The sequence below is a fragment of the Rhinolophus hipposideros genome (genome assembly GCF_964194185.1).
Source record: "Rhinolophus hipposideros genome assembly, chromosome: 10".
Classification (NCBI taxonomy): Eukaryota; Metazoa; Chordata; class Mammalia; order Chiroptera; family Rhinolophidae; genus Rhinolophus; species Rhinolophus hipposideros.
In genome coordinates, this window is record NC_138056.1 from 77906278 (window position 1) to 77931741 (window position 25464).

The 25464-nt window shown below is 36.0% G+C and overlaps 1 protein-coding gene across 1 annotated transcript in view; it reads right to left on the reverse strand.

The window, feature by feature from the left end:
- ARHGAP20 (Rho GTPase activating protein 20) overlaps positions 1 to 25464 on the reverse strand; it is a 138369-nt gene that overhangs the window by 56561 nt on the left and 56344 nt on the right. Inside the window, 1 exon segment of the mRNA XM_081062599.1 lies at positions 6235 to 6399. Within this exon segment, the coding sequence (XP_080918725.1) occupies positions 6235 to 6399 (165 nt within the window).

Here is a 25464-nt window from a genome sequence, read left to right on the forward strand (position 1 = left end):
ACATGTGGGTGTGGGATCATTCTATTCTGCATCTCTGCCCCTCCTACCAGTCTTGAGGTAGCTTCTTCTGTACGAGGTCTGACAATTAAGTTCATGAACTCATCCTAGAAAAAGTGCTACATACCTCTTTGCTGAATATCACTATGGTCACCTTCGAAGTACACCCCTTGGGAAGTTATGCACCAAAGCCAGTGCCTAGTCCACCCTTAAAAGCAATTTTGGAACTCTTTCTGGAATGGCCATCAGAGCTGTTATTGTATTACCCTTGATGTCCTGAATGTCATCACAATGTCTTCCTTTCAATATTTTCTTTATCTTCGGGTAAAGAAAGAAGTCATTGAGGGCCAGATCAGGTGAGTAGGGAGGGTGTTCTAATACAGTTATTTGTTTACTGGCTAAAAACTCCCTCACAGACAGTGCCATGTAAGCTGGTGCATTGTCGTGATGCAAGAGCCATGAATTGTTGGCGAAAAGTTCAGGTCATTTAACTATTCTACATAGCCTTTTCAGCACTTTCAAATAGTCAACTTGGTTAACTGTTTGACCAGTGGTACAAATTCATAATGAATAATCCCTCTGATATCAAAAAAGGATAGCAACATCGTTGCAACAAGTTCACGAACTTAATTGTCAGACCTCGTATGTCCTTAGTTATAGGACTTCTGTTCAGCTAGACTTCAGGAGATTCCCAATAATGGTTATTCTGTATTTAGTTGTAATTTTGATTTGGTTGTGAAAGGAGGCAACCACAGCATTTATCTACTCCGCATTTATCTACTCAGCATTTATCTACTTTCCAGGATATCCCAATTGGAAATCCTCCAAAAAAGACCATTAAACTATTTGGTGTATTAGCACTCATGCCTATATTTATAGCAAATAGCCATAAACTGGCTACTTTATTTTCTATATGTTGAGCATTGAATTTGGATCAAAATCCTAATTTTAAATTTACTGGTGATATAAAAAATAATTTCATTTACTATTTATAATTTGCTTACCTCCAAAACGTTTGAGTGACCAAAGAAAAGATTAAAAATACACACTATTTATTGAAATATTTATAACATTTTCACCTTAACAGAGTTAGATGCACTAAAAATATAACCTGGAATTAATTAGAGGAATTTACAATGAATTTATAGCTTAGTGGTTACAAGATTTTCTAATCTTTAGAGGGAAATATTATTTTAAATTTCCTTTCTTAAGATTTGTTTGTGCCATTTTGCTTTATATTCTGGCTAAAATTTAAAAACTACCCTAAAAATAGACCCTAAACTAAACTGAAAAAAATAAAAGTGGCTAGAAAATTGTATTTAAATAGCGTTGACAAAATTATTATTTATCTTTGGGGAACCAGAACATGATCTAGTTTAAATTGGCAATGAAATTGTTTTTTGACAATTTCCACCTAATTCCACCTAGAACCTTGATATTGACACCACTATATCTCATGACCTAATTCACAAGTTTAATGCACATAGTGAACCTACGAGTTAAATAGTTAGAAAGCAATGTGAAGGATAAAGAGAATTCTCTGGGAAACTTGGGTACTTCCTATCATTCAGAACCTTTTGTGGAAACACTAAAAGCTAAAATGAAAGTAAAGATATTTCATATGGAAGTGTTACTAAAACTTCTCATGGAATATTTAAAGCTAAAACTCTTCATTAGGATTTATAAAATGAAAAAGGATTTCACAGGAACTATACATAAAGGATAATATAGATTCAAAGCCTTATTTATGTTTCCTGTAGGGCACACTTAATGTAAGTGCAATAAAAAAAGTGCCTGTGGCACAGTGGCTACTTTCTGTATTTCGTTTCAATATTTCTCACCCTATTGTTATGGATCTTTCATTTTTTAAAATGAAACACCAAATTTCAGATGAAATCTTATTTCTTGATGGCAATCAGGTAATACAAAACTGAAACTACAACTCTTTCGGAAGGAAACAACTGAAGATAAAAATCTTCTTTCTTTCTTTTTAAAAAAATAAAAAGAAGTGTTGGGAAAACTAGACAGATACATGCAAAAATGAAACTGGACCACCTTCTTATACCATATACAAGGTGTGATAAAAAACACATGGAATAAATTATACAAATGTTTAACCACTATGCTGTAGACTTAAAACTAACATAAAATAATGCTGAATGTCAACTGTAACTGAAAAAAATAGATAATTATTACTTAAAATAATCTTTTATGAATTGAATCTCTTAAATAAGCACAGCATTAAATCAATTGATATAGATCTTGTCACTTCATAAAAACATTTAAGTGGACACAAAAAGTTATCTCCAAAGCAGTATGTAGAAAAAAAATGGTGTACACCTTATGTGAGAAAGGAACATACAAAATAAAAAGTCAGCTAAAGAAGTATATGATAGGCACAAATTTTGCCAATATATCTAAAACAGCAGTTTTCTAGTTGGAAAGAAACTGTCTTTATATAAAAGTGTTTTGGCAAATCATTATATAGTTACAGAAAACCACTTAGACACTAGAAATAGTCACAACAATAAATGACTTCAGGTAAGAAAACAAAAGCCACTCTAAATATATTACACTAATTGTTGAGGAAAAGAAAAAATCCAAAAAAGTGAAGGGAAATACTTTCTTTCATAAAAACTGAATACGTATTAAAGTAAATAGTTTTTACAATCCTAAAGTACAGAAAATGGATTATTATAATAAGTATTTTTGTAGCTTGCTTATCTACCTCCAGGCTGAGCACAAAACAATGCATATAATACGTACAATGTGGAACAGCAGAAAGGGTTAGCCACTGAAAGTAAGGTTAAGATTAAAACCCTGTCTTGGCTATTTCCTAGTATATGACCTTGGACAAACCTCCCTGAGTCTCAGTGTTCATTATCTAAAACAACTATTGTCTTAGGGGATTGTTAAGAAAATTAACACCTTTGTGATTCTCTTACTATAATATCTAGCATACAGGACCCATCCAATACATTTTAAATAAAGGAATGGTAACCAATGTACACTTTAAAAAATAATGATTTGTTCCTCTATCAATAGTCTCTATCAATAGAATAGAGCTTCAAATGGACTTAGTGCAAAGGCTTGGGTGGAAAGACTTTTCTTTCTCTATATTCCTCTAACATAATCTCCCCTTCCAAAACTACATTTGTAGGTATTACGTTTGTTCAAAACAGTCTTGGCTCTGTTGATTTCTAGTTTCATGCTATTGTGGATTGAAAAGATATTTGGTAAGATATCAATCTTATTAATTTTGTTAAGACCTGAGATTTCACCTCACACCAGTTAGGATGGCTATTATTTAAAAAAGAAAACCCAAACCAAGAACAAAACAAAGGCTCAAAAGACAAGTGTTAGTGAAAATGTAGAGAAATTGGAACCTTGTACACTGTTGGTGGAAATGCAAAATGGTGCAGCTACTATGGAAAACAGTATGGAAATTCCTTTAAAAATTAAAAATACTACTATCACATGATCCAGCAATCCCACTTCTAGGTATGTATCAAAGGATTGAAATTAGGATCTTGAAGAGATATTAGCTCTCTCATGTTCAATGTAGCAGTATTTACAATAGCCAAGATGTGGGGAAAACCTAAATATACATCAATGGACAAGCAGGTAAAAAAATGTGGTATATACATACAGTAGATTATTATTTAGCTCTGAAAAACAAAGAAACCATGAAATACGGGACAACACAGATGAACTTGAAGGGCATTATGCTAAATGAAATAATCAGTCACTGAAGGACAAATACTGCATGACTCCACTTCGATGAGGCATCTAAAATAGTCGAACTCATAGAATCAAAGTCAAACGTTGGTTTCCAAGGGCTGGGGGGAGGAGGAAAATGGGGAGTTGCTAATTAATGAACATTAGTTTTCAGTTGTGCAAGGTAAATAAATTCTAGGGATCTGCTGTACAACATTGTGCCTATTAATTAACAACACTGTACTGTAGAATTAAATTTTGTTAAGATGGTAGATCTCATGTTAAGTGTTCTTACCAAAATAAAGAAAAACAAGACATCTTTCCTAAAACAAAACAAAACAAAACGAAACAAAAAACCCAACACATTCTGAAACAATTTTCTTTATCTTCGCTTGTAACTTAAAAAAAAAAGTATCAACAGTTCACTAAGCATTCTATGTTATTTCTTATCAGATGAGTATTTAGTTAAATCCTTTTAGTTATCACAAAAGAAAGACGGATTTAATGGTTAAAAAGAAACTAAATGGTTGAGGACTCTTCTATGAAATCCATAAGAGGTAAATAATAGAGACAGCAGGTCACATATGAGTTAAAAGCATGGATTTTGAAATATGATAGATCTAGGTTTAAATGTGACCTCAACTAATTACTAATTTTGTGATCTTGAGGAAGTCACTTAACTTCTCTGCATATCAATTTCCTTTGTAAAAAGGAGAAAAATAGTATCTTATCTACCTAATAGAACAGTTACAAGAGTTAAAGTCTCTAGAAAAACATCTAACATACAATAAGATCCCAATAAATGTGAGGTCTCTATTGTTATTAATACCACTCAGATTAAATATAGTGTTTTACAAAATTAGTATTTAGCAATGACCATGTCTTATTCACAATATGGCATGTAGCTGTGAGATTGTGGATAGTAGAAAAAAAATGTTTACAATTCTCTAGTGACTAAAAACCTCTTTGATAAGATTAGATTGTTAAAATAAAAGTGATCTTTTATGATGTTTCATAAAAAATGAGAATGGGGGATGGAGCAAGTAGCAACCACCATGTTCTAGGCTGAGTGTTAATTGCACTGGCATTCAGTGTTGCGTGGTAAGTGACTTATTTTGGTTACCTCTGAAGTATATTCAAAATATGTCTGTATCCTTTATTAAACTGCCATTTCCCAGGCCCTTATTATCTCTCATCAGGACCACTACAATAACCTCCTATCCAGTCTTCTTGCTTCTATTCTTGCCTACCCTCTAATCCATTAGCTATCATAAACAGAACAATATTTATAGACATGAACCACAATATGCTGCTCCCTTAATTAAAACTGCAATAAAATCCAAACTCCTTATCATAGCCTTTGTGGTCCCTAGCCTCCAGGAGGCCTCCAGTGGTTCCTGCTTCCTGGTATTCACACCCTTATGTAGTTTCCTTCCACACTGTACCAAGGTTGGTCTGTGTGGCCAGTAGCATACGTCAGAGATGATGGTATGCCACTTCCAAAAATAGGTTATAAAAGACTGCAGCTTCTATTTTGGGTATTCTCTCCCTTGCCTATTCTCTTCCTCATTTTCTGGATCTTTTTCTCTGAAGGAAGCGATGTGATGTTATGAGCAGCCCTGTGGAGAGACCTAGGCGGAGAACTACAGCCTGAGGCCAACAGCCAGTGAGGAACTGAGGCCTGCCAGCATTCACATGAATGAACTGGAAGTGGATTCTCTAGCTCCAGTAGAGCTTTGAGATGGCTAAACCCCTGGTCGACAGATGGCTACAATTTCATGAGGATGCTTGAGCCAGAGCTACCAGCTAAGCCACTCTTAAATTCCTGACTCAGAGAAACTGTATGAGATGTTTGTAGTTATAAATTATTAAGTTTAGGGGTAATTTGTTATATGGCAATAGATTATACAGCCTACAACCTGATCATTGTGTATTTCTCCAGTCTTAATTCATATTACTCTCCTGCAGCTCATTATGCTCCAGTTACACACATAGGCCTCTTTTAACTCCTCCAAAAAGCCAAGCTGTCCCTACCACCTTTGTACCTGGTATTCCCTCTGCCTAGAAGGCTCATCCTCCTAATGTCTGAATGGCTGGTTGCTTTTTATCCTTCATTGACCTTTCTCTCCCCTGACTACACCTACTTAACATATATCCCATATTTTACTTTATCCAACACCCTACTTTCTTTATAGCACTAATCACAATCAGTAACTTCCCCCTTCCCACATTAGAATGAAAGCACCAAGAAACAGGGACCATACCAATCACATTCTTCACCGTATTCTCCATATTTATTCAGAGCATGGCACAGAGTGAGACCTAAATGAACACTTGTTGAATGAATGAACAATTGAAACATTTTTTTGGGAAAACAAACAAACATAGAACTCACTTCAGATATATCGGTGGTGGCTGAGGCTAGACATTCTTAAAATAACATTGAATAGAAAGGTTATCTTTGTTAGCGGAAGTGAACTTTTCTAATGAAAACAAGGAGAGAGGACAGAGTCTACTTACTTGATTTTGGCTACAACAAACAGATCATTGAACAGGAAAAGATGTCGCTCCTGCCTCTGCAGGCCACTTTTGAGTTCTACCCGGCCATCAATTAGCAGAGTTCTACTGGAGCACACAAATGATGACAGAAATGCAGATGTGTCCATGCTAGCAGAAGGACTTTCCCTGTAACAGATCAAAACCACAGATCTTTAGTTAAATGATCAAATATAGGATCGAGTATCTACAAAAGTATAGCTTACAGTTGGTCAAAAAATATAAAACTACAAACTTTTTTATTAGTTTCAGTTGTACAAAACAACATGGTGATCAGACATTTATATACCTCACAAAGTGATAATCCCAATAAGCCTATTACCCATCTGACACTGTACATAGTTAATACAACATTATTGACCATATTCTCTGTGCTGTACGTTACATGCTGTGAATATATATATAACCAGACACTTCTGATTACAGCAAACTACTTCTTGAGCAACATTAACCAAAATTATATATATTGGGGGTACCAAAAGTGGACACTTTGGTTAACGTTGCTCAAGCAGTAGTTCACCATAATCAGAATTGTCTGGTTACTGATGGCAACCACTTTGAGCACCTTTTGTAATTGCAGAAGTCAAACATGACTTGTATTCATTTTTGGTTATTGGTATATATTGAGTATTACAATTTTAATATAGTTTTCCTTTCTTAAAATGTGTATACATTTTTTGGCACCCCATATATATTTAAAATTATAGTTGACATTCAATATTATTTTATAATAGTTTCAGGTGCACAATGCAATGGTTGGGCATTTATATAATTTAACAAGTGATTCCCCCACTAAGTCTAGTGTCCATCTGACACCATAGTTTTTACATTACTGACTATATGCCCCATACTGTATTTCATATCCCTTGACTATTTTGTGACTACCAATTTGTATTTTCCAATCCCTTCACCTTTCTCACCCATTCCCCAACTCCTTTCCCCTCCCCCATCTAGGAACCATCAGTTTGTTCACTGTATATATGAGTCTATTTCTGTTTTGTTCATTCTACCCGAACGAAATCTGTTCTTTAGATTCCATATATAAGCAAGATCATACGGTATTTGTCTTTCTCAGTCTGACTTATTTCACTTGGCATATCTCCTAGGTCCATCTATGTTGTTGCAAATGGTAAGATTTCATTCTTTTTTATGGCAGAGTAATACTCAATTGTATAAATGTCCACAATTTCTTTATCCAATTGTCTGTTGATGGGCATTTCGGTTGTTTTCTTATCTTGGCTATTGTGAATAATGTTGCAGTAAACATAGGGATGCATACATTTTTCTGAATAATTGTTTTGGGTTTCTTTGGATAAATACCCAAGAGTGGAACTGCTGGGTCATAAGGTAGTTCTATTTTTAATTTTCTGAGGAACCTCTATACTGTTTTCCATAGTGGTTGCACCAGTTTGCAATCCCACCAACAGGGCAAAAGTATTCCCTTTTCTCCACATCCTCGACAGCACTTGTTGGTTGTTGATTTACTGATGATAGCTATTCTATCATCCATTGACATTGGCCCATAGTTTTCTTTTCTTTTTGTAATGTCTTTGTCTAATTTTAGAATCAGGTTAATGGTGGCCTCATAAAATGAGCTTGGGAGCCTTCCCTCCTCTTGAATTTTTTGGAATAGTTTGATAAGAATAGGGGTTAATTCTTTTTTGAGTGTTTGGTAAAATTCACCTGTGAAGCCACGTGGTCCAGTATGTTTGTTTGTGGGGAGCTTTTTGATTACTGGTTTGATTTTGTTGGTAGTAATCGGTCTGTTCAGATTTCCTGTTTCTTCTTGATTCAGCCTGGGAAGAGTGCTTCTAGGAAATTATCCATTTCTTCCAGTTGTCCAATTTGTTGGCATACAGTTGCTTGTAGTATTTTCTTAAATTTTTTTGTATTTATGTGGTGCCCATTGGCACTTTTCTTTCATTACTGATTTTACTTATTTTGGTCTTCTCTTTTTTTTTCTTGATGAGTCTGGTTAAAGGTTTGTCAGTTTTAGCTTCTCAAAAAATCAGCTCTTGGTTTCATTGCTGTTTTATATTGTATTCTTAGAATCTATTTCATTTACTTCCATTCTGATCTTTACTATTTCATTCCTTGCACTCTCTTTGGGCTTTGTTTGCTGTTCTTTTTCCAATTCTCTTAGGTGTAAAGATAAGACTGTTGATTTGAGATTTTTCTTGCCTATTTAGATAGGCCTGCATTGCTGTGAATTTCCGTCCTAGGACTGCTTTTGCTGTGTCCCATAGATTTTGGGTCATTGTGTTTTCATTTTTCTCAATGTATCTTTTGATTTCTTCCTTAATATCATTGTGAACCCATTCAATATTCAGTAGCATGTTATTTAGCTTCCATGTGTTGTGTGTTTTTCTTTTTTTTCTTGTAAATGATTCTAGTTTCATATCATTGTAGTAAGAGAAGAAATTGATGACTTCAATCTTCTTAAATTTATTGTGACTTGTTTTGTGGCCTAACGTGTCTATCTTGGAAAATGTTCCATATGCACTTGAAAAGAATGTATATTATTTAATTGATAAAAATATCAATTAAATCCACTGGTCTAGTGTGTCATCAAAGGATGCTGTTTCCTTGTTGATTTTCTGTCTGGAAGATCTGTCCATTGATGTCAGTGGGGAGTTAAAGTCCCCTTGTGTACTGTTGATTTCTGCTTTTATGTTTTATATATTTAAGTGCTCCTATGTTGGATGCATAGATATTTACTAGGGTTATGTACTTTTGTTGGACATTATGTAATGTCCTTCTTTGTTTCTTATTATAGTCTTTGTTTTAAAGTCTATTTTGTCCAAGATAATTATTCCCACCCTAGCTTTTTTCTCACTTCCATTTGTGTGAAATATCTTTTTCCATCCCTTTACTTTCAGTCTATGTGTGTCTTTAGATCTCAGGTGCGTCTCTTGTAGACAGCATATACATGGGTCTTGTTTTCTTATCTATTCAGCTACCTTATGTTTTTTGATTGGTGCACTTAATCCATTTTTATTTAAAGTGATTATTGATAGATACATAGTTACTGCCATTTTATTATTCATATTTTTAATATTCTTTTGTTTGTTTTCTCCTTTCTCCTGCTTAAAGTAGTATTTCCTTTTAGTATTTCTTATCATACTGGCTTGGTGGTAATGTATTCTTTTAGCTTTTGTTGACTGGGAAGCTCTTTATCTGTCCTTCAATTTTAAATTGATGCCTGGGTAGAAGAGTCTTGGTCATAGGCCTTGTTTTTCATCACTCTGAATAATTCCTGCTACTCCCTTCTGGCCTACCAAGCTTCTGTTGAGAAATCAGCTGATAGTCTTATGCAAGCTCCCTTGTAAATAACTAGTTGTCTTTCTCTTGCTGCTTTTAGGATACTCAATTTGTCTTTAACATTTGCCATTTTAATTAGAATGTGTCTGGTGTGGGCCTATTTGGGGTAATCTTGCTTGGGACTCGTTGTGCTTCCTGGCCTTGTATGTCTTATTTCCTTCACCAGGTTAGGAAAGTTTTCAGTCACTATTTCTTCAAATACGTTTCGATCCCTTGCTCCCTCTCTTTTCCTTCTCATACTCCCATGATGCAAATATTGTTACACTGGACGGTATTCCAAAGATCCCTTAAACTATCTTCATGTTTTTTTTCCCCATTCTTTTTTCTTTTTGTTGTTCCAATTGGGTATTTCAGCTACCTTGTCTTCTAAATCGCTGATTCAGTTCTCTGCTTCATCTAACCTAGTGTTGATTCCTTCTAGTGTAGTCTTCATTTCAGTTTTAGTATTCTCTATTTTAACTGGTTCTTTTTTATGGTTTCTATGTCCTTCTTTTGCTTACTATCTCTTTGTTGATGTTCTCACTAAGTTCCTTAAACCTTCTCATAGCCAGTGTTTTAAACTCTGTCTCTGGCAGGTTGGTTGCCTCCATTTCTTTTTTTTTTTAATTTTTTTAAATTAAATTTTATTGGGTGATAATTATTAGTAAAGTTACATAGGTTTCAGTTGTACAGTTCTGCAATACATCATCTATATATCTCATTGTGTGTTCACCACCCAGAGTCAGTTCTCCTTCTATCACCATATATTTGATCCCTTCTACCCTCACCTACAACCCCCTTACTCTCTAGTAACCCCCTAAACTATTGTATATGTCTATGAGTTTCTGTTTCTTCACTTGTTTGTCTTGTTCCTTTGTTGTTTTCAGTTATGTATACAACATATCAGTGAAATCATATGGTTCTCTACTGTTTCTGTCTGACTTATTTCGCTTAGCATAATAATCTCAAGATCCATCGATGTTGTTGCCAATGGTATTATTTCATCTTTTCTTATGGCAAAATAGTATTCCATCGTGTATATATACCACAACTTCTTTGTCCAATCATCTCTTGAAGGATACTTTGATTGTTTCAATGTCTTGGCCACTGTATATAAACCTGCAACAAACATCAGAGCACATACATCTTTATAGATCCATGTTTTCAGACTTTTTGGGTAGATACCCAGAACAGAGATTGCTGGGTCATATGGTGATTCTATTCTTAATTTTTTGAGGAATCTCCACACTGCCTGGTGGCACCAATCTGCATTCCCACCAACAGTATATGAGGGTTACTTTTTCTCCACAGCCTCTCTAACACTTGTTAGCATTTGTCTTGTTGATGATAGCCTTTCTAACTGGGGTGAGGTGATATCTCCTTGTGGTTTTTCAACTTGCATTTCTCTGATGATTAGTGATGTTGAGCATTTTTTCATATGTCTATTGGCCATTTGTACATGCTCTTTGGAGAAATGTCTCTTCAGGTCTTCTGCCTATTTTTTAATTGGATTTTTTGTTGTTGTTGAGTTGTATGAGTTTCATATATATTTTGGATATTAGCCCCTTATCAGAGGCGTTGTTTGCAAAAATCTTCTCCCATTCAGTTGTTTGCCTCCTTATTTTGTTGGTGGTATCTTTTGCTATCCGGAAGCTTTTTAGTTTGATATAGTCCCATTCATTTATTTTGCTTTTACTTCCCTTGCCTTTGAAGTCAAATCCATAAAATCCTCTTTGAACCCAAGATCCATAAGTTTAGTACCTGTTTTCTTCCATACAGTTTATTGTTTCAGGTCTTATGTTTAGGTCTTTGATCCATTTTGAATTAATTTTGGTACACAATGACAGCTGTCTAGTTTCAATCTTTTGCACGTTACTTCCCAATTTCTCAGCACCATTTATTGAAGAGTCTGTCTTTTCTCCATTGTATGTTTTTTTGCTGCTTTGTCAAAAATTGTCTGTCCACATTTATGTATATATATACTGCATTCTCAGTTATATTCCATTGGTCTGTGTGTCTGGTTTTCTGCCAGGACCACAGTGTTTTGATTATTGTTGCCTTATGGTACCAGCTGAAGTCAGGGAGTGTGATACCTCCAACATTGTTCTTTTTTCTTAGGATTGCTTGGGCTATTTAGGATCTTTTGTCGTTCCATACAAATCTGATAATTTTTGTTCTATTTCTTTAAAAAATGGCATTGGGATTTTGATGGGGATTGCATTAAATCTGTATATTGTTTTGGGTATAATATGGCCATTTTAACTATGCTGTTTCTTCCAATCCATGAATACAGAATGTCTTTCCATTTCTTTGTGTCTTCTTCAATTTCTTTTACAAATGTCTTATGGTTTTCAGTGTATAGGTCTTTCCCATCCTTGGTTAAGTTTATTCCTCGGTATTTTATTCTTTTTGTTGCAATTGCAAGATTATGTTTTTAAATTTCATTTTCTGAGCTATCATGTTAATTTATAGGAATGAAATGGACTTTTGTATGTTGATTTTGTAGTCGGCAACTTGACTGTATTCACTTATTATTTCTAATAGCTTTTTGGTGTTCTTTAGGGTTTCTATATATAGCATCATGTCATCTGCAAAAAGTGATGATATCATTTCTTCATTCCCATTGCTCTGGCTAGGACTTCCAGTACTATGTTGAAAAGCAGAGGTGATAGGGGACAGCCCTGTTGTATTTCTGAACATAGAGCATCTTTGTCTCTTGTTACCTTTTTTCATCCTGAAGTCTGTTTCACCTGATATCAGTACAGTACAGCTATGTGGATACCTTTTATTCCTTTCTCTTGCCTGATTGTTCTGGCTAGGACTTCCAGTGCTATGTTGAAAAGCATAGGTGATAGGGGACAGCCCTGTTGTGTTCCTGAACATAGAGCAAAGGGCTTCAGTTTTCTGCCATTAATTATGACGGTTTGTCATACATGGCCTTTATTATGTTAAGGTATTTCCCTTCTACCCATTTTATTAACTGTTTAACTCATAAATGGATGTTGTATTTTGTCAAATGCTTTTTCTGCATCTATTGATATAACCATATGACTTTTGTCCTTTGCTTTGTTTATGTGGTGTATCATACTGATCAATTTGAGTACGTTGAAACTTCCTTGTGCCCCTGTGATGAACCCCACTTGGTCGAGATGTATAATCTTTTTAATGCATTGTTGCATTCGATTTGCTAGAATTTTGTTTAGGATTTTTGCATCTGTGTTCGTCAGAGATACTGGTCTGTAGTTTTCTTTTTTGTGTGTTATCTTACCAGGTTTTGGTATCAGGGTAATGTTGGCCTCATAAAATGTTAGGGAGCATTGTCTCGTCTTCAATTTTTTGGAAGAGTTTGAATAGGACAGGCATTACATCCTCTTTGAATGTTTGGTGGAATTCACTAGGAAGCCTTCTGGTCCCGGACTTTTGCTTTTGGGGTTTCGGATGACTGATTCAATTTCCTTACTGGTGATTGTTCTATTTAGATTTTCTAGTTCTTCATGATTCAGCCTAGGAAGGCTATATGTTGCTAAGAACTTGTCCATTTCTTCTAGGTCATTGAATTTGGTGGCATATAGTCCTTCAGAGTATTCTTGGATGATTTGTTGTATTTCTGTGGCATCCGTGGTAACGTCCTCTCTTTCATTTTTGATTTTGTTTATTTGTGTCTTTTCTCTTTTTATCTTAGTGAATCTAGTCAAGGTTTTGTCAAATTTTATTAATCTTTTCAAAGAACCAGTTCTTGTTGCATTAATTTTTCTATTGTCTTTCTGTTCTCTGTTTCATTTAGTTCTGCTTTGATTTTTATTATTTCCTTCCTTCTGCTGACTTTGGGTTTCATTTGTTCTTCTTTTTTCAGTTTTTTAAGGTGTAACCTGAGGTTATTTATCTGGGATTTTTCTTTTTTCTTGAGATAGGCCTGTAATGATATAAATTGCCCTCTTACGACTGTTTTCACTGCATGCCAAAATTTTTGGTAGGATTTATTTTCATTGTCATTTGTTTCTATGTATCTTTTGATCTCTCCTATTTCTTCTTTGACCCAGTTGTTCTTTAAAAGTATGTTGTTTAATCTCCACATATTTGCGGTTTTTCTCACTTTCTTTTTGCAGTTGATATCCAATTTCAAAGCCTTGTTTATAGAGATATGCTTGGTATGATTTCAATTTTCTTAAATTTGCTGAGGTTAGTTTTATGTCCCAATATATTGTCTATCCTTGAGAATGTTCCATGTACACTAGAAAAGAATGTATAGTCTGATGTTCTAGGATGAAGTGCTCTGGAAATGTCAATTATGTCCATTTCATCTAATGTGTCATTTAGGGCTGCTATGTATTTCTTTACTTATTTTCTGTTTGGATGATCTATCTGTAGCTGTCAATGATGTATTTAGTTCCCCTACTATAATTGTGTTTTGGTCAATTTCTCCCTTTAGTTCTGTTAGTAGTTGCTTTGTATATTTCAGTGCTCCCTGAAAGGGGCCATAAATATTGATGACTGTTATATTTTCATGTTGTATAGTCCCCTTTATCATTATGAAATGCCCATCTTTGTCTCTTGTTACCTTTTTCATCCTGAAGTCTGTTTCACCTGATATCAGTACAACTACACCTGATTTTCTCTGAACACCATTTGCTTGTAATGTCAATTTCCACCCTTTTACTTTGAGTCTACACTTGTCCTTGTAGGTGAAATGTGTCTCTTGGAGGCAGCACATGGTTGGGTTTAGTTTTTTGATCCAATCTGCTACTCTGTGCCTTTTTTATTGGTGAGTTCAGTCCATTTACATTTAGGATGATTACTGATATATGAGGATTTACTATCATTCTGTCTTTGGTTTTCCTGTAGGACTGTGTCTCCATTGTTTCTTTGCCTTTTTGTTTCTATTATTTCAGTATGGTGGTGTTCTATGAATTTTCCCTCTGTTTCTTCTTTATGTAATATATTTCAGTTCTAGATTTCTTTTTTGAGTGGCTACCATTAAGATAATTAAAAGAAAGTTTTGTATTTAGAGTATTCCATTTTCTTCAGCATGCTTACTTTCTCCATTCCCTTGGGCTGGTGAAGACCTCCTTTACTCTCTTCCCTTTTATGTTTTGTTGTCATAAATTATCCTTACTTATGCTGTGAGTTGGGTTTCTGCATTACTGTAGCAAGTTGTCTTTTTCCTCCTTTTTAAAAGTGTTTTTTTCTCTTCTTTATTCTGTATGCTATGTTTAAGTATATAGTGTCCTATTTGTTTAGGGGTTGCCATTTCCTGCTTCTGTCTGTTTGTAATACTACTCATGGTTTTGTATTCTTTTGCTTTGTTGTGTCAGGTCGAATAACCTCTTTCAGTATTTCTTGTAGTTTAGGTCGTATGTTTGAAAAGTCCCTCAGCTCTGGAAAGGTCTTTATTTCTCCTTCATATCTAAAGGATATCTTTTCTGGATACATTATTCTTGGCTCATAACTTCTCTTTTTCAATGGTTTGAATATTTGATTCCACTCCCTCCTGCCTTGTATAATTTATGCTGAAAAATCTGATGATAATTTAATGGGCTTTCTTTTGTAAGTTACCATCTTCTTTTCCCTGCCTGACTTGAGGATTCTTTCTTTGTCACTGATTTTTGACAGCTTCAATACAATGTGTCTTGGAGAAGGCCTGTTGGGATTGAGGAAGTTAGGTGTTCTATTTGCTTCTTGGATTTGTGGACCCATTTCTTTGCACAAGTTTGGGAAGTTCTCGTCGATTATTTGTTTGAATATACTCTCTGGCCCCTTCTCCCTTTCTTCTCCTTCTGGTATGCTCATTATTCTTACATTGCTCTTTCTGATGGAGTCAAAAAATTCTTGTAGAGTTCTTTCATTTCTTTTAACTCTCAAGTCTCTCTCTTCTTCCATCTGTGTCATTTCCGGATTTTTATCTTCAATGTCACTGATTCTTCTTCCCTCTGGTCAACTCTACTACCTAAGCTGGGTATTTCATTCTTAATTTTTTTTTATTGAGTTCTAAATCTCCAGAAATTCTATTTGGTTCTTTTTAAAAATTTAATCTCTTTGGTAAAATGTTCATTTTGTTCTTTGATTGTGTTTCTGAGTTCATTAAACTGCTTGTCTTTGTTTTCTTGCATCTCTTGATTTTTGCTGCTTTGTTACCTTGGTTATTTTAGGCAATTAATGAATTATTTCTCTTCCTTGGCATCTACAGGCGTTGGTTCTGCAACAGGTTGATAGGAAGAGGTCTTTCTTTTTGCTTTCCAGGAGGTGTTGGTAGAATGTTTTATTTTCTTTCCAATTGCAGCCTTTTATTTTCTCTCATGCTGTAGTGTTATATTTTCTCTGCACTGTTCTGGCTTCTAACACAATGGGGGATTCAGTGGAATGTGGGCTTCTCCTCTGTGAGCAGGTCATCTGGGTCTCAGGGCACTGTTTCCATGGGGGGATGTGGAGAGCTTCTGAAGTTCCAAAGTTCTTCTTGCAGCAGTTTCAGAGCTTGTGTGTTTCAGCGGCTCTGTTTACCCCTGCAGGGATCCGCCTAGGTAGGTAGAGGCAGGGGTGGGGTATGTTGTGAGAGATGGCTCTGAGCAATGGTGGTGACCACCAGCACAGCCAATCCTGCATCTAAGGCTTTCTCCCCTTTGCCCAAAATAGTTGGACTGCAAATCTGTGGCTCTGGGCTGCAGTTCTTAGAACCTCAAATATTCTGTTCTTTTGATCTGACACTGCTACCGTCGTAGCACTGAGAGGGTGGGGATGGGGCAAGCTCTGAAAGGGTAACGAAAGGTCGTTTAGGCTCCGTGACTATGTCTTCAGTCCTGTGCTTGGCAGTGAGGGCTTAAACTGCTGTTTTCACCCTTCTTCTCTCAGTCTTTGCTCCGAGGTCTCTGTCGTGAGCATTTGGTTCAGCCGTGTTATATGCTCATCCTTTAGGCAGAACTGTGGGCCATAAGCAGAGCGCTAGCAGTCAGAATTCTTCCATCTCCCACGGCTATAGTAGCTCTGGAATGCAGGGAGCTTGGAGCTCCAAACTCCACCTGTGCTCTGTGGCCCACACCATGGCCCATGTCTCCTCACTTCCCCCTCCTCCTCTCCCCTGCTTGCTCAATTTGCCCACGTTTACATCATTTCAAGTGTGTGTATGTTAGTCTTGCCTGTCTGCTGCGCAGGAAGTCCTTTGTGGAATTATAGCTGTTCAATTTGTTGTAAATTCCAGGAAAGATTTCAAGAGGCTCACCTCACATCACCATTTCTATGACGTACTCCACCTCCATTTCATTTAGTTCTTTTTCTGCAGTTTTCCCTTGTTTTAAAATTTGAGATATATTTTTTTGTCCCCTTATTCTGGCTGCCTCTCTGTATTTGCTTCTATATATTAGGTAGATTTCCTATGTCTCTCAGTCCTTGTTGGTTGGCTTTATATAGTATATGTCCTGTGTGGTCCAATGGCACAGTGTCCCTGATCTCCTGTGTGTGTTCCAGGAGTGTCCCTTGGTGTGTATTCTGTGGGTGTAGTTGCACCTTGATTCCTTTTGGTACATAGTGGGTGGGAGTGACTCCCAGGCTGACTGGCTGTGAGGGGGCTGACCCCTTAGAGGGGGATTCACCTAAGTGGGCTCTTGTGCCTGTTGAGACTACCCTTTGGGTGTGCCGCTTGTTGGGCTAATCAGGTAGTGATCTGATGTGGTCTAAAGCTGGTCTCTGGATGTGCTGTTTCTGGTGTCTCTTGGGACATTGTCTCTTGGAAAATGCAGGCCATTTTCAGCCTTGCCTTAGAAATCAGCTGATTTCTCAACAGAGCTACCTGGTAGGAGCTATAAAGCTGTATGTGGTTAGTTGCTACTTGTGCTGGACCTGGAAGCATGTGGAGGTGGCCTCACTGTAAACCAAGGCCAGCTGCCACCAATATTGTGCCTGGGGCAGTTCAGCAAAAGGCCCAGGGCCCCCCATGCCTGTAAGGCTCAGCCACTGAAAGAATCTCCTTAGGTGTGCCGGCTGGGCTGGTTTTCCTGGCATTGAGTGTGCCCCCAAGCATACAGCACTAGCTGTGTGGCGTGGGGCACCAGGGAATCATGGGGTAAGCGAGATAAGTTTTACAAAGTTAATGCAGATTCAGTTTTTGTGCCAGTGTCAAGCTCAAGAGCATTTCTCAAAATGCCCTGAGAACACTGCCAGTGACAGGTCACCTCAGGCTCGCAGATCCCTGAGAGCTGCTGAAGGGAGGCTGCAGCACAAATTGTGGTTCACTGCCCACCACCCAAAGTACCATAGGCCATTGCAGGCTGTCTGCTGCTGTAAAAGGCTTCCACAGCTTGTGGGCGGTACCAGCCACCCAGGAGCTGAGATTATACCCCGTGATGCAGCACTAGCTGGGTAAGGCAGGGACCCAGGGTGTCACCAAGGTGGTGTGCATGCGTGGATTTTACCAGACCAATGCCATTTCAGATTTGGCCCTTTAGCGGATGGTTCAACACGGGAAGGATGGCACCTTCCTGTAGGTTACACGTGAGATGGGCTCCACATGTGGACAACGTGTCTATCTATTATACCATCTTGGACCTTCTCAAACTTTATACTATTTTTAACGCAATGGCATAATTTGCTAATTGATCCCCCAATCTATCACCACACAGTAGTCTTTAACATTTCATTATGAAATTTCTTTAACATAAAGCAAAGTTGAAAGTTTTATAATAAACACAGGTATACTCCAAACTACATACTACCATTAAAATTTTACTATACTTGCTTTATCATATTCCTATCTACCTATCCTTCTGTCTACTCATTAAGCAATCCATTTTATTTTTGATATTTTAGTGTAAACTGCATACAGCAGTACATTTCCCTTTAAATATTTCAGTATTCATATCATTAACTACAGTTCAATATTTATAATTTTGAAAAATATATGTACAATTAAATGCGCAAATCATAGGTGTATATTCACTGAGTTGTGGCTGAAGGGCCACATTCACAAATGTATTTACCTGTCTAATCTAAACCTTATCAAGATACAGAACATTATAATCACTTCAAAAAATTTCCTCTTGTCCCCTCTCAGTTATTACATAAATTAGCTGAAGATGGCCTCTATGTATTGGCCCCTGGGTTGTTTATTTTTCCACTGCAGGCTGAGACCCATTAACTCAAAAGTCTGCTGGAACCAAACTCAAACTTTTATACATCAATTACTTTTAAAATAGCCTAAACAAGCAGACTTTTAGCCATTTATAGCTTGCCTGCTTTGCATACACTACGAAACTATGCCCAACAGCTGTTAGCCATTGATAAGATAGAGCCCAGTCATTGTAAGACTCCAAGTTACTACTATTTTTCAGACCTCTCCCACCTTTGTACCCCGAGATTCCCCACCTTGGTATTGAGCAACTTCACCTAGACGTGAAATCTTCAGAGACACCTTCTTCAACCTCCATCACCTGATTCCTCCCCTTGCCTTCCTCCCATTCTGAACGGTGGCCCTTCAGCCACAAGCCTGTAGATAGTATTATGCTGTGAGGGACTCCCTTTCTCATACGATTCTGTCCAGTGGTCATATCTTTTTCCTTGATTAGCCCCCAAATCCTGCAAATTCCTTACAACAGTCAATCCCCACTCTATCACCCTCAAGGCAACCACTATTCACATTTTCTTCCCCACTGAAGATTAATTTTGCCTCTTCTAGAATTTCATATAAATGGAATTATAGAATTTGTCAAGTTCTCCATCAAAGTATAGAGTGTAAGAGGCCACGGTCTGTCATGCCAAGTATCTGGTTCACGTGGCAGCCACAGTTAACGGAGATTCTGGCTTATTTATGTTTTTTGAATTTGAATAGCATGGGTCACAGTGCCTCATCTCCTCTGGGTATACTAAAAGGCTGAGGACCATACATTATTCTGACAATGCTCTGAGGTAATGCTTGAGTGGTCAGCCATCTCTTCCTCTATTACGGTTGTTCGTAAAGTGTGGTCCCCTGCTAGCAGCATCAGGAACTATTTAAAAATGCAAATTCTCGGGCCCATATCAGACTCATTGAATCAGCAACTCTTGAAGGTTGGGTCATCATCCTGTATTTTAACAAGCCATTCAGATGATTCTAAGACACGCTGAAGTTTGAGAACTATTGCTTTCTTAAGACTCCATAACACGTTCTGGATCTAACATTCTGAAATTCTGTAAGCGTGCATTCAAAGTATGTATAAGTAGCATACATTTCACTTCAGGTAAGGTGAACTTCTAAGAGTTGTTGCATCATTTCCTGTGGTTTTTGAGCTACAGTTACCTCTCCTAATACATAAAGTCCATTATGCTCACTAATTACTAATTAAGCATATACTATGCATAATTTAAAAAGATGTATAGTGAATAACAAGGCAAATAAATCAATTGGAGTCCTCTGAAACAACAGGGAATGGGAGTTTCTATGTTTGATATTATGGAGTGGAATTAAGCAGAGAGAAAAGGCCCATATTTACCACCACAGAGAAAAATCCTTTCTATTTCAAATTCTTTTGGGGTAGAAGAATAGGAGGAGGCATAATGGCATCTTTTATTAGGTAGTGATTTTCAAATTTATAGAAAACAAGAATGAAATTTCACTTGTTCTTGTGAAAACTGAGCAAGGACAAGGCTAGCAAACAATGAATAGATGAAGGAATGGCCAACATAGATTTTACATAGCTTTAGTTTCTTAATTGCCTGACAGGAACACTTTGCCAGGGAAAAAACCATCTTTTCCATTTTGGTTTTAGGTATCCAATTAATAACTGCTTTTTGACTATAATGATAAACCATTACACAACAGTATGGTTTAAACTAGGGATCGCCAAATTATTACTCAAAGAGTCCGACAGTAAATATTTTAGGCTTTGTGGGCCATATGTTCTCTGTTATCAACGACTCAACTGCCACTGTAACACAAAACCAGCCACTGACAACACCTAAATGTACAGGTGTGGCTGTGATCCAACAAAACTTTATTTACACAAACAAGTAGCCTGTCTGAGTCATAGTTTGCTGACCCCTGGTTTAAGCAATAGTTCTAAAACATTTAAATGCTTATAATAATGGCGAACCTGAAGCAATGAGGGAATTAATTTTTTTTTTTTTTTTTGCTTGAGGTTAGCATAGGCCATAGGTTAATTGGGTTGTTTTTTAAAATGATTTACATTTAAAAGCAATTCCAGAGAATTTTCATAATAACTCATTTTCCACCTCACAATAATACTTTCAAATAAGTAGATGATGGTGGTGTGGGGGAGAATCCACAATGAGTTTAAAATATTTTTCTTTTCTAGTGTGGATTTATCAACATACATGTCTACAGTCTGTCATTTTAAAGCTCCACATGTAATTATGGCAAGAGATGACTAATGACTTTAGCAAGCTAAGCACTAGTTTAAAATCCCCCCGACATTCATGCAATAGAATTTACTCAAGTAAAAATAAACATCTCAGCACTCACATAATTTAAAAAGAAAAAAAATCTCTTGTAGAAGGAAACAAAAACACAAACAACCTTTGTGTTTTTTTAAAACTAAAATCTTAGTGTTTCCTACTTAAAAATGTATTTCTCAATTATGTGACTCTGAAGTGTTTATTTTTATTCTGAGTGCAATGTAGATGTGTTTATTTTAGTCTCAGAGTATGGAAATACGGAGGAGGGTAAGATTATAACCTTCTATTTAGCCTCTTAATATATCCTGATTAGGATTTACAAGTTGTAATTAACAGAGCTCTAAGATGATGTAACAAACACAAGCAGAGTCTAAGAATTAACCTGCTGCCTGTTTCTTAACATTCCATTTTCAAATAGGTTTGTGAAGCTATTTCTTAAAGGCAAAAAAGAGTTTTAGAGCCTTAATAATTTATTTAAAACTAGGTGACAGTTTTCATAAAACGTGGCCATAGTAGTATCTCTTATTAGTTATTACTAAGGTACATTCTAAAGCGAGTCCATTTTTAGGTACAGTTTTAGAGGTGGTGTTGCTTCATCTTAAATCACAAAAGAAAATAAACTAAATTTCGGAATACTTCTTGGAAATGTCTATGTGATAATGAATTAGTGATTATGATGATAAGTACTAGATAGGATCTTGAAGCCTAGCACATAGTCACTGCTCATTCCAAATGCCATCTATTCTATGAAAGTTTTCTCAATTGAATCCTTGATTCACATCTCTTATATGCCATCTAGCACTTACATCCTGTCTTGTATCTCTTAAATATTCTCTTTCAACATATATGGAATGTATGATCAGCATATAATTAATTATTTGTAATAGTGATAAGGGTTGTCTTTGCTGGGTGCCTACCATGTGTCAGACACTGGAGATAGATGTGGTCCCTAGCCTCAAGGAGTTAGCAATGTGATACAGGATCAGACAAGTAAACACAATGATAAACCAGTGAGGCAAGTGTGATAAAAGAAATACAGAGTCCTGGGAGCACAAAAACAGGAGCCCCTTTCTGAGACTGGATTGGTTAGCAAAGTTTCTTGGAGGAATCAAAGTCTTAAAGGATGGACTGACCAATCAAGGCTGAGGGCAGTCTAAATAGAAAGACGTGCACGCCAAACAAGCATGGTGTGCTTCAGTAACTACGGGAAGTTCAGAAAGGCTAGAGTGACAAGGGCCTGAGGAAGAGAAGCAGCAAATGAGGAAGAAGCCGTATTATGGATGTTTCCCTATCACATTTAGATTTTATCTGAAAGCTTTTAAGCAGGACACTGTTTTGTAATATGTTGAGGAAAATAGAGGAGGGCAAGTTTATGAGTAGCATAAGGAAGACCTTCAGGAATTTATTGCAGTTCTTAGGCAAGAAATGTCATGGAACTGAGTTAGCAATGAGAAAACAAAAGAAGATAAAGAAAAAAACATTTAAGAGATATTAAAAATAGACTATTAAAGCTTGCAAGTTGATTAGTTGTGGTGTGTATGTGTGTGAGATGGAGATATAATTGACTAAGGAAAGGAATACAGACTTACTGCCCAGCCTTTATTTATTTACTTATTTTATTTATTTTTCATCCACCAAATGCCTGCTAAGCATGTATGTGTTGGTTAGGCATCATACTAAATGGTGACGATAAGGAGTAAATGACTTAGATTTATCCTTTAGGCTTGTGGAACTTCGAGTCTAGTTATATTGTCAGCCATCTCCTTGACATCATCCATCATTGTTGCTCAGTTCGGTTTGTGGCAGAGGTTGAAAACCATAGCCCACAGTCACATTTTATTTAGCTCACACACACACAGGATTCAAAAATATTTGGTTTCGAATGCCCAGTTCACCACACTCCCTTTCTTGCCACTTCTTTACTTTGTTAACTGTACTTCTCAGGGCGCTGAAAGCATTTAAGTCTATGATTCTTGCCCTAGTGTTACTTTTTTTTTGTTTTAACCTAGCTCAATTTTGAGTTATTTTTTTTAATTAAAAATACGCATAAACTAAAACTTAACCATTTTAACCATTTTGAAATGTATAATTTGTGGTATTTAGTATATTCACAATGTTGTACAACCATCACTACTATTTGGTTACCGAATGCTTTTATCATCCCCAAAAGAAAACTTGTACCTATTAAGCAATCACTTCCCATTGCTCACTGTATCCAGTCCCTGGAAACTACTAACTTCTTTGTGTCTCTTATGGATTTGCCTATTCTGGATATTTCATAGCATATAGTATGTGGCCTTTTGTGTCTGATTTCATTCCCTTAGCATAATATTATTAAGTCTCATCCATATTATAGCATGTATTAGTACTTCATTCCTTTTCATGGAGGAATAATATTCCATTGTATGGCTAGACCACATTTGTTTATCCATTCATTAGTTGATGGACATTTGGGTTGTTTCTGTCTTACGGCTATTATGAATAGTACTGCTATAAAAATTGACGGACATATTTCTGTTTTGAACATCTGTTTGTTTGTTTTCTGGCTGTTCTTTTGAGTATAGACCCAGGAGTGGAAATGCTGGATCATATGGTAATTCTATGTTTAAGTTATTGAGGAACTGACAAACTGTTTTCCACAGTGGCAGTACCCTATTACATTCCCACTAGCAATGTGCAAGTATGAGGGATGTAGTGTTACTTTTGACTCTCCTCTCTTTTGTTCCCCACAAATAATCACATCTTATGTCTACAGGATAGTCTAACTAAAAAATAAAATCGCCTGAGTCTAGATCTTCATAACCTCTATTGTACTTTGCAATGACCTTCTAACTGGACTCTTCTTCCTTGCTCTCTCTTCTTCAAAGTATATTATACTACTCACTTCTTCCATCTCTCAATCTTCCTGATGTATTTTATCAATGATCATGGCATATACACTTTCTAAAGAGTAAGCCCAACTCTTCAACCTAGCTTTCATGTTCTAGCATTTGTTTTACCCCTGGTTATGATGATATCAGGTTAGAACTCCCTACCGTGTTTCTCCAAAAATAAGACCTAGCTGGACAACGAGCTCTAATGTGTCTTTTAGAGCAAAAATTAATATAAGACCCAGTCTTATTTTACTATAATATAAAACTAGGTCATATAATATAATAATATAATATAATATCGGTTATAATATATTGGTTATAATATAATATAATATAATATAATATAATATAATATAATATTGGGTCTTATATTAATTTTTGCTCCAAAAGACGCATTAGAGCTGATTGTCCGGATAGGTCTTATTTTTGGGGAAACACGGTATATTGCCTGTGTAAAGGTAACCGTGATGAGTCTTAGAGGATACATTAATCCAGAAGTAATTTAGAACAAAAAGAGACGACTACTGAAATGAAGCTACATAAACTACTATCAACATCAAAACTCTATATTATTCCAAAATAAAAATCTGTCCATTTAGATATTCATGACTACCTCTAACATTTCAAGCACATCTGAAATGTGCTCTAACATTAAAAACACATTTTTCAGGAAATCCAGTCTAAAGCATTTATCTGTCTTATTGAAAGGATAAACCATGGAAAAGTACTATTATATGTCAATAGTCATCATCTGGATAAAGTCACATTCAAATTACCAAAGAAAACTGTATATAGAGATATATAAACATGATATGGTTATATGCAATATGTACTATGATTTTCACTTCCAAATTAACATTAGTGATTAAATGATGCATCATGTAGCTCATTATACAATCTGAGTGTTCGAATGGAGCCTAGTGATACTGTTAATACCAGGATAAATACGAACTATGCTAGGATAAGGGCTTCTAAGTTATATGGATGAATGACTGGATAAATAGAGTATGCAAAGCCTTAAAAGCAGGAAATTTAAGGAGAACTTTTAAATTATCGATCTGCTGATTAGAACAGACAGCATACATTATATAATGAGCACAACAATCATATCTATGATACTAACATTTAAAGAGCAAGGAAAACATAAACATTAAATAAGCAAAAACAGAATAACAATATGGAAGGAGAAGGACACTAATAAAGAGTTGCACTAGCAGAACAAGACCCATACGCAGAGATATTATTTCCAAAGAAAGGAATAGCTTCTTTATAGCCTTGACAAAGAAGTTGCTCATAACATCTATTAGGAATTCACTTAGTACAAAGCACTTGACAAGACATTACAAGAAAAAACAAGATCTTATGAGCATTATCTCTGATAACTATTGCAAAAATTACATACAAATTATACATAATGATGCAAGCCCCCTTAGAGAAAAACCTGAGTTTTAGAACTTCAAACACTCCAGTGAAAGTGGCAACTCTTCAAGAAGAGTAGCTTTACTTCATTATGAAAGAATGAATACCAACAGATAGATTCCAATTAAGGACTGGAGAAATCTCCAAACCAATTTAGGTACTTGTGTGGTCTGTTCACTTAAAAATACTGTATATCATAACTATCAACTAAATAAAATTGGTTTGAGTC